The sequence below is a fragment of the Nerophis ophidion genome, linkage group LG10, assembly GCF_033978795.1.
Source record: "Nerophis ophidion isolate RoL-2023_Sa linkage group LG10, RoL_Noph_v1.0, whole genome shotgun sequence".
Classification (NCBI taxonomy): domain Eukaryota; kingdom Metazoa; phylum Chordata; class Actinopteri; order Syngnathiformes; family Syngnathidae; genus Nerophis; species Nerophis ophidion.
The window spans coordinates 7,330,737-7,345,367 of record NC_084620.1 but is presented as its reverse complement, the minus strand read 5'-3'; the positions used below and the strand labels follow the sequence as shown (position 1 = coordinate 7,345,367).

The window sequence follows — 14,631 nt, the reverse complement described above, 5'->3', positions numbered from 1 at the left end:
CGGTCAAAATATATCTGTGGCAGAAGAATGTATGGGAAATATATACGTCTGTCGGGTTGTCAAAAGTATCAACAGCTCAATACCAGGTTGTTACCAACCTGCGAAACATAGGTAGATACCTGTCTTCTTCAGTATCATAAGTACAGAATACTGTACAACACTTTTCTACTGATTCAATTCACTAGATTTGAGTCAGCGCCAAAAAAGAACACCTGCTGTCTTAAAAAAATCATCCAGTGTTTCTATTAGGGGTGTGGAAAAAAATAGATTCGAATACGAATCGCGATTCCCAAGTTTTGCGATTCAGAATCGATTCTCTTTTTTTTTAAATCGATTTTAAAAAAATATATATATATTTATATATTTTTTTTAATCAATCCAACAAAACAATACACAGCAATACCATAACAATGCAATCCAATTCCAAAACCAAACCTGACCCAGCAACACTCAGAACTGCAATAAACAGAGCAATTGAGACGAGACACAAACACGACACAGAACAAACCAAAAGTAGTGAAACAAAAATGAATATTATCAACAACAGTATCGATATTAGTTATAATTTCAGCATAGCAGTGATTAAAATCCCTCATTGACATTATCATTAGACATTTATAAAAATAAAAAAAAGAACAATAGTGTCACAGTGGCTTACACTTGCATCGCATCTCATAAGCTTGACAACACACTGTGTCCAATGTTTTCGCAAAGAAAAAATAAGTCATATTTTTGGTTCGTTTAATAGTTAAAACTAATTTACATTATTGCAATCAGTTGATAAAACATTGTCCTTTACAATTATAAAATATATATTTTTTAAATCTACTACTCTGCTAGCATGTCAGCCGACTAGGGTAGATCCTGCTGAAATCCTACGTATTGAATGAATACAGAATCGTTTTGAATCGGAAAGTATCATTTTGTAATCGAAAATCGCATTGAATCGAAAAAATCGATATATTATCGAATCGTGACTCCAAGAATCGATTTTGAATCGAATCGTGGGACACCCAAATATTTGCAGCCCTAGTTTCTATATACTTATTTATTTGTGGAAGCCTGTCACAAATGCAGATTTGTCGCTTCCGTTTGGTCCTCGCTCATAAACAAATGTTAATGGAAGTGTGTGAGTGTAGCACCAGTGTAGGTGTGGCGTAACTCCGCTTCACAACGGACTTCATACGTGCCTGCTTAGCCAGAGTATAAGACGTAGCAGAAAAGTTCTGTGATGTACTTTAGCTACTTTGTTGCTATATTTAGGAAATAGATGTACTTATTGACAGTGAAAAAGAGGTTTATCTTGCGTTTATTCGCTAACCAAATACAAGCGGTCAGAAAAGTATTCGCCACACAAGTGAGAGCTGAGATCCGCCACCACAAGCCCAGGGACTGTGCATTATTACCACACCATGCAGAAAATCTCGAGAAACGTGCAACATAACGTTTATTTCTTCCATAAGTGCAATGAAAACACAGCTTGCACTCTTTTGTCGTTTGGCAACGCTTTAAACACCATTTGGTAAACGCACCTCTTTTTTTTTATAGCACTTGGTGATATTGGTCTTAGGTAATAATGCTAAATGATAGTACAGGCCTCTAATTATAACTTTTTAAGTTCAAGGCAAGTGTTGCCTTAAATGAGGCCTCATATTTTAGGGCACCAAGGCAAGTTAGAAGGGCAAACTCTATACCTGATGGCCATAAGACGTAAATGCACTTTTTGTCCATATAAATAAAAAATTGTGTTCACATATGAGATCTAGGGCTGCCAATTATGGCCAAATATTGCATGATTTCAATATTTTTATTAATATTGAAATCATGCTTACTGATTGTTAGGTAAAGCAGTGTTGGGGTGTGAACGTAATACCATCACGTCGTTTGTAATGTCTAATAAAACGGCCTTTTTCTGCAGGCGAGCTACTTTTCAATTGACCAAGTCGAGGAGATCTACCTCATTCCTATTTATAATTTATATTTATTTATTTATGAAAGAGACATTTTTGTTAACAAGTTAATGGTGTTTAATGATAATACAAGCATGTTTAACACACATAGATTCCTTTCTTTCATGAAGACAAGAATATAAGTTGGTGTATTTGATTCTGATGACTTGCATTGATTGGAATTAGACAGGGGTGCTGATAACGTCCGCATTTTCAAATGGAGGAAAAAAAAAGTCCTCCTTTCTGTCCAATACCACATGAAAGTGGTTGGATTTGGCATCTCATTTGTCCAACTTGCATACTCGTTTTTAAACACTTTGTTATGAGAGTAGCATATGTGTGTGGCCCTTTAATGTCTGGCAGCAGGTGAGTGACGTCAGTGAGTGTGCGGGTGGGCAAGCAAGTGAGAAAACGGTCGCTGAGGGCGGGGGAGAAATACATTGGCATCAAACTCCGTAGCTTGCTAGCTTGTGCACGCTAGCTTTCTGAGACTCTTATTTTGTTAGCACAGGCAGGATGAAACAGGTCTTTTATGGTGAAGACAGGAACTGTGCAGTCGGTCTTTAGAGTTTTGACAGTAGGTACGGAGTCTCTAGAAATAAAATGTGTTTCCCTGCGTCCGCCCTGTTAGTGATTTTTTTCTTAAATATGAGCTCGCAGCAGCCAGCGTCATCTCACAAGATCCTCGGGTGCCGAGAATGTCAAACAACTGACGAAAGTGAAGTCTTGGTATGATTGATGATTGCTCATTTTTATGCATATTTTTTAATGCCTGGCTTGAGATCGACTGACACACCCTCCGAGATCGACCAGTCGATCGCGATCGACGTAATGGGCACCCCTGCCTTAGGTAAATGTTGTCCATATGTCTAAAGACAAATACTAGTTTTGTTATTCTTCAATAATATCAACTTATCAGCTTTTGTCATTACATGATGCCTCTATCTCTACTTAACATTCTGGTAGAGGGAGTTTTTGTTGATTATTCATTTATTTTGCAAGTCATGTACATTCAAATGTACATGTAGATTATGTATCAGGACAGATCCATTAAGAGTTTTAGCAGAAATATGTCATATCAATCAATCAATCAATCAATGTTTACTTATATAGCCCTAAATCACTAGTGTCTCAAAGGGCTGCACAAACCACCACGACATCCTCGGTAGGCCCACATAAGGGCAAGAAAAACTCACACCTAGTGGGATATCGGTGACAATAATGACCCAGTGGGACGTCGGTGACAATAATGACCATGAGAACCTTAGAGAGGAGGAAAGCAATGGATGTCGAGCGGGTCTAACATGATACTGTGAAAGTTCAATCCACAATGGATCCAACACAGTCGCGAGAGTCCAGTCCAAAGCGGATCCAACACAGCAGCGAGAGTCCCTTTCACAGCGGAGCCAGCAGGAAACCATCCCAAGCGGAGGCGGATCAGCAGCGCAGAGATGTCCCCAGCCGATACACAGGCAAGCAGTACATGGCCACCGGATCGGACCGGACCCCCTCCACAGGGGAGAGTGGGACATAGAAGAAAAAGAAAAGAAGCGGCAGATCAACTGGTCTAAAAAGGGAGTCTATTTAAAGGCTAGAGTATATAAATGAGTTTTAAGGTGAGACTTAAATGCTTCTACTGAGATGGCATCTCGAACTGTTACCGGGAGGGCATTCCAGAGTACTGGAGCCCGAACGGAAAACGCTCTATAGCCCGCAGACTTTTTTTGGGCTTTGGGAATCACTAACAAGCCGGAGTCCTTTGAACGCAGATTTCTTGCCGGGACATATGGTACAATACAATCGGCAAGATAGGATGGAGAACTATACACAGTTAAAAACATTAACAAAATGCTGTGTCACAAGAATGTTTTTTGAAGTCAAACCTTTGTGACATGAAAAAAACACAGGTAAATTTAAAAAAAAAACTTGGCGTTTACTTTTTGATGTCAACATAAAAGACAAAGCAGTGTGGCTAATGAAGTTGAAGTCCAATAAACAAGTTATGTTCTTCTCAAACGCCTCTTTGTGGTTCAGTACAACAGTTTGGCCAACAAAAATAAAGAGGAGTGATACCTCTCACAATTGAATACACAATCTTCACAGCCTTCGTTCATTTCGATGAGATGACAAAACATTTTAGCTACAAAACACGTTTCCATTTGAGTTGGGGAAGTGTGTTGGATGTAAATATAAACTGAATACAATCATTTGCAAATCCCTTTCAACCCTTTCTCCCACGGCGTGGCGCAGTGGAAGAGTGGCCGTGCGCAACCCGAGGATTCCTGGTTCAATCCCCACCTAGTACCAACCTTGTCACGTCCGTTGTGTCCTTGAGCAAGACACTTCACCCTTGCTTCTGATGGGTGCTGGTTAGTGCCTTGCATGGCAGCTCCCTCCATCAGTGTGTGAATGTGTGTGTGAATGGGTAAATGTGGAAGTAGTGTCAAAGCGCTTTGAGTACCTTGAAGGTAGAAAAGCGCTATACAAGTACAACCCATTTATATTCATTTGAATGCACTACAAAGACAAGATATATGATGTTCGAACTCATAAACTTTATTTATTTTTTTTTGCGAATAATAATCAACTTAGAATTTCATGGCTGCAACACGTGCCAAAGTAGTTGGGAAAGGGCATGTTCACCACTGTGTTACATCACCTTTTCCTTTAACAACACTCAATAAGCGTTTGGGAACTGAGGAAACTAATTGTTGAAGCTTAGAAAGTGGAATTCTTTCCCATTCTTGTTTTATGTAGAACTTCAGTCGTTCAACTGTCAGGGGTCTCCGCTGTCGTATTTTACGCTTCATAATGCGCCACAGATTTTCGATGGGAGACAGGTCTGAACTGCAGACGAGCCAGGAAAATACCCACACTCTTTTTTTACGAAGCCACGCTGTTGTAACACGTGCTGAATGTGGCTTGGCATTGTCTTGCTGAAATAAGCAGGGGCGTCTATGAAAAAGACGGCGCTTAGATGGCAGCATATGTTGTTCCAATACCTGTATGTACCTTTCAGCATTCACAGATGTGTAAGTTACCCATGCCTTGGTCACTAATACACCCCCATACCATCACAGATGCTGGCTTTTGATCTTTGCGTCAGTGACAGTCTGGATAGTTCTCTTCCCCTTTGGTCTGGATGACATGATGTCGAGTATTTCCAAAAACAAATTGAAATGTGGAATCGTCAGACCTAAGAACTCTTTTCCACTTTGCATCAGTCCATCTTAGATGATCTCGGGCCCAGAGAAGCCGGCGGTGTTTTTGGATGTTTTTGATAAATGGCTTTCGTTTTGCATAGTAGAGCTTTAACTTGCACTTACAGATGTAGCGACAAACTGTATTTAGTAGCAGTGGTTTTCTGAAGTGTTCCTGAGACCATGTGGTGATATCCTTTAGAGATTGATGTCGGTTTTTGATACAGTGCCGTCTAATGGATTGAAGGTCACGGTCATTTAACGTTGGTTTGCCGGCATGCCGCTTACGTGGAGTGATTTCTCCAGATTCTCTGGACCTTTTGATGATATTATGGACCGTAGAAGTTGAAATCCCTGAATTTCTTACAATTGCACTTTGAGAAACATTGTTCTTAAACTCTTTGACTATTTGCTCACGCAGTTGTGGATAAAGGGGTGTACCTCGCCCCATCCTTTCTTGTGAAAGACTGAGCATTTTTTGGGAAGCTGTTTTTGTACCCAATCATGGCACCCACCTGTTCCCAATTAGCCTGCACACCTGTGGGATCTTACAAATAAGTGTTTGATGAGCATTTCTCAACTTTATCAGTATTTATTGCCACCTTTCCCAACTTCTTTGTCACGTGTTGCTGGCATCAAATTCTAAAGTTAATGATTATTTGCAAAAAAAAAAAATATATATTATTTTGAACATCAAATATGTTGTCTTTGTAGCATATTCAACTGAATATGGGTTGAAAATGATTTGCAAATCATTGTATTCCGTTTATATTTACATCTAACACAATTTCCCAACTCATATGGAAACAGGGTTTGTATTATTGATGTTTTTTAACCCTGATACAGTTGGCAGTTAAATAAAGGACGAGTGAACATTCCAGTAAACAAACTAAAGACTTCCTAAATAAGTTGTGACAATGTTCGCGACACATCGCCTGCTGCATGTTTCCTCACCTCATTAACTCTCAGTCACAGCAGTCAATGGACGCTCTATTAAGAAAATAAAAGCAACATCAAGTATTTTTTCTCCTTTGCTGTATATTTTTAAAAAGTCTGCGGGCTATAGAGCGTTTTCCGTTCGGGCTCCAGTACTCTGGAATGCCCTCCCGGTAACAGTTCGAGATGCTACCTCAGTAGAAGCATTTAAGTCTCACCTTAAAACTCATCTGTATACTTTAGCCTTTAAATAGACCTCCTTTTTAGACCAGTTGATCTGCCGCTTCTTTTCTTTCTCCTATGTCCCCCCCCCTCCCTTGTGGAGGGGGTCCGGTCCGATGACCATGGATGAAGTACTGGCTGTCCAGAGTCGAGACCCAGGATGGACCGCTCGTCGGGACCCAGGATGGACCGCTCGCCTGTATCGGTTGGGGACATCTCTACGCTGCTGATCCGCCTCCGCTTGAGATGGTTTCCTGTGGACGGGACTCTCGCTGCTGTCTTGGATCCGCTTGAACTGAACTCTCGCGGCTGTGTTGGAGCCACTATGGATTGAACTTTCACAGTATCATGTTAGACCCGCTCGACATCCATTGCTTTCGGTCCCCTAGAGGGGGGGGGGGGGGTTGCCCACATCTGAGGTCCTCTCCAAGGTTTCTCATAGTCAGCATTGTCACTGGCGTCCCACTGGATGTGAATTCTCCCTGCCCACTGGGTGTGAGTTTTCCTTGCCCTTTTGTGGGTTCTTCCGAGGATGTTGTAGTCGTAATGATTTGTGCAGTCCTTTGAGACATTTGTGATTTGGGGCTATATAAATAAACATTGATTGATTGATTGATTGATAGTGTGGGGATTAGTGCGTCCGTCTCCAATATTGTCTACACCTGTCTCCATCTAACAGCAGTGCGCCCTTAAGTGCACGCGGGGAAGCAAAGGAAAATGACGTTAAACCAAGCGCTTGGCTTCGTTTACTCCGAGGGGAAATCTTCCGACCAAAGTCTGTGTAGTTAGTCCACCATGAATATCAAGCCAAACGACACTAGTGCGTATGCGCCTGATTTCGTGTTGCCTAAAATGCATTAATAATTGACAAATTTTCGGTAATTGAAAAATTAGACGCTATTACTAACCGTCTTGAATTTTATCGCAAATGTTTACAATTTCATCACTAGTCCATTAACTAGTAAAAAGTCAAGGGTGGTCACGGCATTTTCTTGCCGCCGATGTTGGTAAATTTTCTTAGGACATTATGGCAAATGACGAGGGCGATGGTGGCAAGTTGCTGCGGTTGCTGTGGTTAAATTCAAGCCCTGCAGTTAATAACCAGGATAAGTGTTAGCGTAACAAAATGTGGGATCTTCTGTTCTCATCTGTGACTGTTTACAACACCGTTTTTAACACTTCTCCATCTATTAAGTCAGCCAATCGAACACAGAGCACCTTTAGACAAGTAGTGTAATATTTTGTCTTGTGAGGTGATTTTTGCATGCCAACAAACAAACAGCCCCCTTGGCAGAGGTAACAATGGGTGTTGTATTGTTTGTTAAAGACACACATTATCCAGCTTAGCCCCAAGACCCACTTTTAAGGGTTCTAGGCTATGCTGTCATGCATGGAGGACACATAGGGCCCTGAGCTGCACACACACACACACACACACACACACACACACACACATCCGTGTCATCTTGCAACATATCGGCTTGACACTTAGTCGACCTGACGTGTTGCGTCGTGTTATAATCCTGGCTGGTTGTTCTGTGCTTTTTCTCATCACAGTAAATTCAGCCATATATTATTAATATAATGACAACAATATAATTTTAATCCAAGTGTGAGAGAATATGGGCAATTAACCGTGATTCCGCCTACTTCTGGCTGTAAATATAATTTATATCCTCAAGTAAAATTGCCAAAATGGGAAAAAAGCCAAGATTTTGTCCCTAATATACATAATGTGAGTCATCCTTCAAGGCCTACTGAAATAAGATTCTCTTATTCAAACAGGGATAGCAGGTCCATTCTATGTGTCATACTTGATCATTTCGCGATATTGCCATAGTTTTGCTGAAAGGATTTAGTAGAGAACATCGACGATAAAGTTCTCAACTTTTGGTCGCTAATAAAAAAGCCTTGCCTGTACCGGAAGTAGCAGACGATGTGCGCGTGACGTCACGGGTTGTGGAGCTCCTCACATCCTCACATTGTTTACAATCATGGCCACCAGCAGCGAGAGCGATTCGGACCGAGAAAGCGACGATTTCCCCATTAATTTGAGCGAGGTTGAAAGATTTGTGGATGACGATAGTGAGAGTAAAGGACTAGGAAAAAAAAGGCGAGGGCAGTGGTAGCGATTCAGATGTTGTTAGACACATTTACTAGGATAATTCTGGAAAATCCCTCATCTGCTTATTGTGTTACTAGTGTTTTAGTGAGATTATATGGTACCTGAAAGTCAGAGGGGTGGTGACCGCCAGTGTCTCTGGTGGAAGGAAGTAAGAGAGTCCGCAGCTGCAGGAGGATGCAAGCTCCGCTCATGTCTACGGTAAGAGCCGACTTATTACCATAATTTTCTCACCGAAAACTGCCGGTTGACATGTGGTCTGGAACCATGTTCGCTTGACCACTCTGTTCCATAGTAAAGCTTCACCTTCGGGAATGTAAACAAGGAAACACCGGCTGTGTTTGTGTTGCTAAAGGCAGCTGCATGACACCGCTTCCCACCTACATCTTTCTTCTTTGACTTCTCCATTATTAATTGAACAAATGGCAAAAAATTCAGCAACACAGATGTCCAGAATGCTGTGTAATTATGCGATTAAAGCAGTTGACTTTTAGCCGTGATCGGTGCTGGAAGAAACATGTCAGCGACAACCGGTGACGTCACGCGCACGCGACATCATACGCGCCATCATTCCGCAACATTTTCAACAGGATACTTCGCGGGAAATTTAAAACCAGCCGTATTGGCATGTGTTTAAATGTTAATATTTCCTCATTGATATACAAACTATCAGACTGCGTGGTCGGTAGTAGTGGGTTTCAGTAGGCCTTTCACTCCTTCATTCCTGAATATCTTTTTGACATGTTTTATGTGGCTCCTGCTATCATCAAACCAGCACAGCATTAACACATAAACATCCCAACTACATACTAAATATTTAATAATGTTATTTATTCCAATGCATCAATCCGAGTTAGTCCCCTTTAAAGGCCTACTGAAACCCACTACTACCGGCCACGCAGTCTGATAGTTTATATATCAATGATGAAATATTAACATTGCAACACATGCCAATACGGCCTTTTTAGTTTACTAAATTGCAATTTTAAATTTCCCGCGAAGTGTCGTGTTGAAAATGTCGCGGTATGATGACTCGTATGATGACGCGTGCGTTTGACGTCTCGGGTTGTAGCGGACATTATTTTCCAGCCCGATCCAAGCTATAAGTAGTCTGCTTTAATCGCATAATTACACAGTATTCTGGACATCTGTGTTGCTGAATCTTTTGCAATTTGTTCAATTAATATTGGAGAAGTCAAAGTAGAAAGTTGGAGGTGGGAAGCTTTTAGCCGTTAGCCACACAAACACAGTAGGTGTTTCCTTGTTTAAAATTCCCGAAGATGAAGCTTTACTATGGATCAGAGGGGTCAAGCAAACATGGATCCCGACCAAATGTCAACCGGCAGTATTCGATGAGAAAATTGTGGTTATAAGTCAGCTCTTACCGTAGACATGAGCGGAGCTTGCATCCTCCTGCAGCTCATAGACTCTGGCATCAACACACCTGTGGCCACACTCATCCGCTTTTCAGGTACTTTATAATCTCACTAAAAGACCAGTAACACAATTGGCAGATAAGGGATTTTCCAGAATTATCTTAGTAAATGTGTCTAACAACATCTGAATCGCTCTCACTGCCCTCGCCTTTTTAATTTTTTTTTCTCTAGTCCTTCACTCTAAATTTCCTCATCCACGAATCTTTCATCCTCGCTTATATTAATGGGGAAATTGTTGCTTTCTCGGTCCGACTAGCTCTAGCTTAGTGGTTCTTAACCTTGTAGGAGGTACCGAACCCCACCAGTTTCATATGCGCATTCCCTGAACCCTTCTTTAGTGAAAATATTTTTTTTTTCAAATTCAAAACAAAGTTATATGTTTCTTACTGAACCCTGCATGAACATGACTTAGTACAAAGAACAAAAGCAACACAGTGCATGAACTCACAACAAGTTACACACCTGCAAATCAGTGTGACTTCTGCTGTTGCCTTTGAGTGACCAGTTCAGATATGCGTGGCTTCACGTTGGCAAGTGCCACTCTCATGTCATTTTCGCGGCAAAGTCTGTTCTTTTTCTTCGTTTTCCACCCAGACATACAATACTAGTACACAGCTCATGAAAAACAATATTTTTTGTATTTGTCATCGTAAGTGGGCAGCCAAAACATTGATATTAGAAAATGATCTCATCAGATGATCGCTGTCATTTGATTATAATAATAAAACATTTCACTTGTTATTTAGTCAGGTTTGAGAAAGGTGTGCTGCTGGTGAGGCCACAGTGCATGTGCACGTCTGACGTCGCTCAAGGAGTTTTTGCATTTGCTCACGCATATGGAAAATTAGAGGGAACATTGTTTGGCGGTATCCATAATACGCCGATAGGGAGAAGTTTTTATTTACACGTTGAGTCGGGCGAGTTTGACTTCCGCGGCAGAGGCTCCGCCGAACCCCTGAGGCCGACTCACCGAACCCATAAGGTTCGATCGAACCCAGGTTAAGAACCAATCCTCTAGCTGCTGCTGGCTATGATTGTAAACAATGTGAGGATGTGAGGAGCCCTACAACCTGTGACGTCACGCGCACATCATCTGCTACTTCCGGTACAGGTGGTGTAAGCATTTCACCAATCTCGCGCACTTTGCAAATTATACGTCATTTCCATTGTGGGCAAGCAATTTGCATATCGCAAGACGAGATTTTGTTTGAAAATGGCGCGACCGTGCAAATGGATGGTTTGAGGACGGCTGAAGAAGAATTTGCGGAATTCTGCACAGAAAGCTACATCGAACAGAAGAACAGCAAACAGTCTCCCAACATTGCGTAGATGGCATCAAGGGTTAGGGTTAGGGTTAGGGTTAGGAGCCAGAACTTCCAACACAGTCAATATATAGCTGGAAGCAATTTCCAAAATTGCCAAAAAGATTGTGCATTATACAAATTGCGCCCATTGATGTGCAAAATGTGCACCACACATTTTTCAAATATATAGCTGGAAGCAATTTGCAAAAAGATTGCGCATTTTACAAATCTGCAAAATGCGGTGGCGGATTTAGCAAATTGGTCACATTGGTATTGTCCCTACAACACTTGCAAGGCTTTTTTATTAGCCACCAAAAGTTGCGAACTTTATTGTGGATGCCATCCATCCATCCATCCATCTTCTTCCGCTTATCCGAGGTCGGGTCGCGGGGGCAGCAGCCTAAGCAGGGAAGCCCAGACTTCCCTCTCCCCAGCCACTTCGTCTAGCTCTTCCCGGGGGATCCCGAGGCGTTCCCAGGCCAGCCGGGAGACATAGTCTTCCCAACGTGTCCTGGGTCTTCCCCGTGGCCTCCTACCGGTTGGACGTGCCCTAAACACCTCCCTCGGGAGGCGTTCGGGTGGCATCCTGACCAGATGCCCGAACCACCTCATCTGGCTCCTCTCGATGTGGAGGAGCAGCGGCTTTACTTTGAGTTCCTCCCGGATGACAGAGCTTCTCACCCTATCTCTAAGGGAGAGCCCCGCCACACGGCGGAGGAAACTCATTTCGGCCGCTTGTACCCGTGATCTTATCCTTTCGGTCATGACCCAAAGCTCATGACCATAGGTGAGGAGGAGTTCAAGTACCTAGGAGTCTTTATTGTGGATGTTCTCTACTAAATCCTTTCAGCAAAAATATTGCAATATTGCGAAATGATCAAGTATGACACATAGAATGGACCTGCTATCCCCGTTTAAATAGGAAAATCTCATTTCAGTAGGCCTTTAACAACACAATTTTGCTCCACTAGAGCAGTGGTTCTCAAATGGGGGTACGCGTACCCCTGAGGGTACTTGAAGGGATGCCAAGGGGTACGTGAGATTTTTTTTAAATATTCTCAAAATAGCAATAATTCAAAAATCCTTTATAAATATATTTATTGAATACTACTTCAACAGAATATTAATGTAAATTCATAAACTGTGAAAAGAAATGCAACAATGCAATATTCAGTGTTGACAGCTAGATTTTTTGTGGACATATTCCGTAAATATTGATGTTAAATGTTTCTTTTTTTGTGAAGAAATGTTTACAATTAAGTTCATGAATCCTATTAGAAATCCCCAAAGAGGGAACTTTAAGTTTATGATTACTTCTGTGTGTAGAAATCTTTATTTATAATTGAATCACTTGATTATTTTTCAAAAAGTTTTTAGTTATTTTTATCTTTTTTTTTCCAAATAGTTAAAAAAAAGACCACTACAAATGAGCAATATTTTGCTCTGTTATACAATTTAATAAATCAGAAACTGTGGACATAGTGCTGTATTTTAATTCTTTATCTCTTTTTTTTACAACCAAAAATGCTTTGTTATGATTAGGGGGTACTTGAATTAAAAACATTTTCACATTGGGTACATCACTGAAAAAAGGTTGAGAACCACTGCACTAGAGTAGTGGTTCTCAACCTTTTTTCAGTGATGTACCCCCTGTGATCATTTTTTTAATTCAAGTACCCCCTAAACAGAGCAAAGCAATTTTGGTTGAAAAAAGGAGATAAAGAAGTAAAAGACAGCACTATGTCATCAGTTTCTGATTTATCAAATTGTACAACAGTGCAAAATATTGCTCATTTGTATTGGTCTTTCTTGAACTATTTGGGAAAAAAGATATAAAAATAACTAAAAACTTTTTGAAATATAAACAAGTGATTCAATTATAAATAAATATTTCTACACATAGAAGTAATCATCAACTTAAAGTGTCCTCTTTGGGGATTGTAATAGAGAACTTATTCTAAATATTTCTTCACAAAAAAAGAAATATTTAACATCAATATTTTTGGAACATGTCCACAAAAAATCTAGCTGTCAACAGTAAATATTGCATTGTTGCATTTCTTTTCACAGTTTATGAACTTACATTCACATTTTGTTGAAGTATTTTTTTTTCAATAAATATATTTATAAAGGATTTTTGAATTGTTGTTATTTTTAGAATATTTGTAATATCCCTTGGCATACCTTCAAGTACCCCCAGGAGTACGCGTACCCCCATTTGAGAACCGCTGCACTAGAGAATCCAGTTCACCTGTCATGACACTGCGCTTGCGCGGTCAAGCTCGCTATTGTTTCATGGTAGAACGCGGAAGTGGTGTCACTGTGTGGCTGTTTTGGATAGTACACGATAGTAAATGTTGCTTGATTTTATGGATTGTAATTAACATAGGTTGTATATAACGTTAGTCGGTGAAATTAGCGTAGATTGATTTATTAACGAGCGGGATTGTCACTAAATGTGGGTTTTATTTTGAAACTACAACCGGAAGTGGCGATTGGTTGGTGTCCATTGAGTGAAAGGGAGACCCCCCCCCCCCCCCCCCCCTCCTCGCCCCCCGTCACGGAGAGCTGGTAGCTGGTGTGTAAAACTGCAGAGATGCGCTGCATTGAAAAACAAGGAAAAGGCGGTGGAAAGTAGCCGTTAAATGGATATAACCGTCTGACATGCACCGAGACGCCGAGAGAGTCCGTTTCCGCTGAGCATTTCGGGGCTAACCCCCTCCTAGTGCCAGGGTAGCTCGGGTCGCGGTGCATCGATCCAGGACACACTCGGGAGCGGTCCCGTCATGGGGAACGAGGCGAGCCTAGAAGGCGGCGAAGGCCCGCTGTCGGGGCTGCCGGAGGGTCTGGCGCCCGACGGGGCCGGCGGTTTCGTGCGTGTCCCCGGCGGAGCTCCGGTGGACCTGGCGGAGCTGAGCGAGGAGCAGCGGAAGCAGCTCGCCGCGGTGATGTCAAGGGCGCAGGGCAGGCAGCCTGGGGGTTCAGCGGCCGCACGAAGGCAGGGCTTTTTCTTCCCATATTTCACATTTTGCCATTAAATATTCCAACATTACTCTGCCTTTACGAAGGTTTGTGGCAGAGAGGGAGTCAGATCACGCCCATTTTTTATTTTTATTTTATTTTTTTTTTACATCCTCCCAGACGTGATCTCATTATTAACGCCAATTTTCACGGCTAAATCATCAGCATCCGTGAAGATGAAAGGCAGAACAACGCCTTTTCTCGACTAAGCGCAGCTTTATTTGTCGTTATTGCGCGTTATCTCTTCGTGCCGACGCTGTTTGTAATGCATTCTGCATGCTTGGATTCTTGCACAGCCTCCTATCCATATAATATAATTTGCATCCAGATGGCTGAATTGTTTATGTCAGCGTCTCAGTGTGGTGAGCTCAGGGGAGAAGACACACCTCCTGTATTTGTGAGAAATTGTCGAAACGCCTGCTGGGTAAAAAAAAAAAAAAA

The 14,631-nt window shown here is 41.6% G+C and overlaps 1 protein-coding gene across 1 annotated transcript in view; it reads left to right on the top strand.

Moving 5' to 3' along the window:
* Window positions 1-13,731: 13,731 nt before the first annotated feature.
* pcloa (piccolo presynaptic cytomatrix protein a) overlaps window positions 13,732-14,631 on the top strand; it is a 64,877-nt gene continuing 63,977 nt past the window's right edge. Inside the window, exon 1 of the mRNA XM_061912198.1 lies at window positions 13,732-14,167. Coding sequence (XP_061768182.1) covers window positions 13,956-14,167 — 212 coding nt within the window. The 5' untranslated portion in view covers window positions 13,732-13,955. The remainder of the gene's footprint in view (window positions 14,168-14,631) is intronic.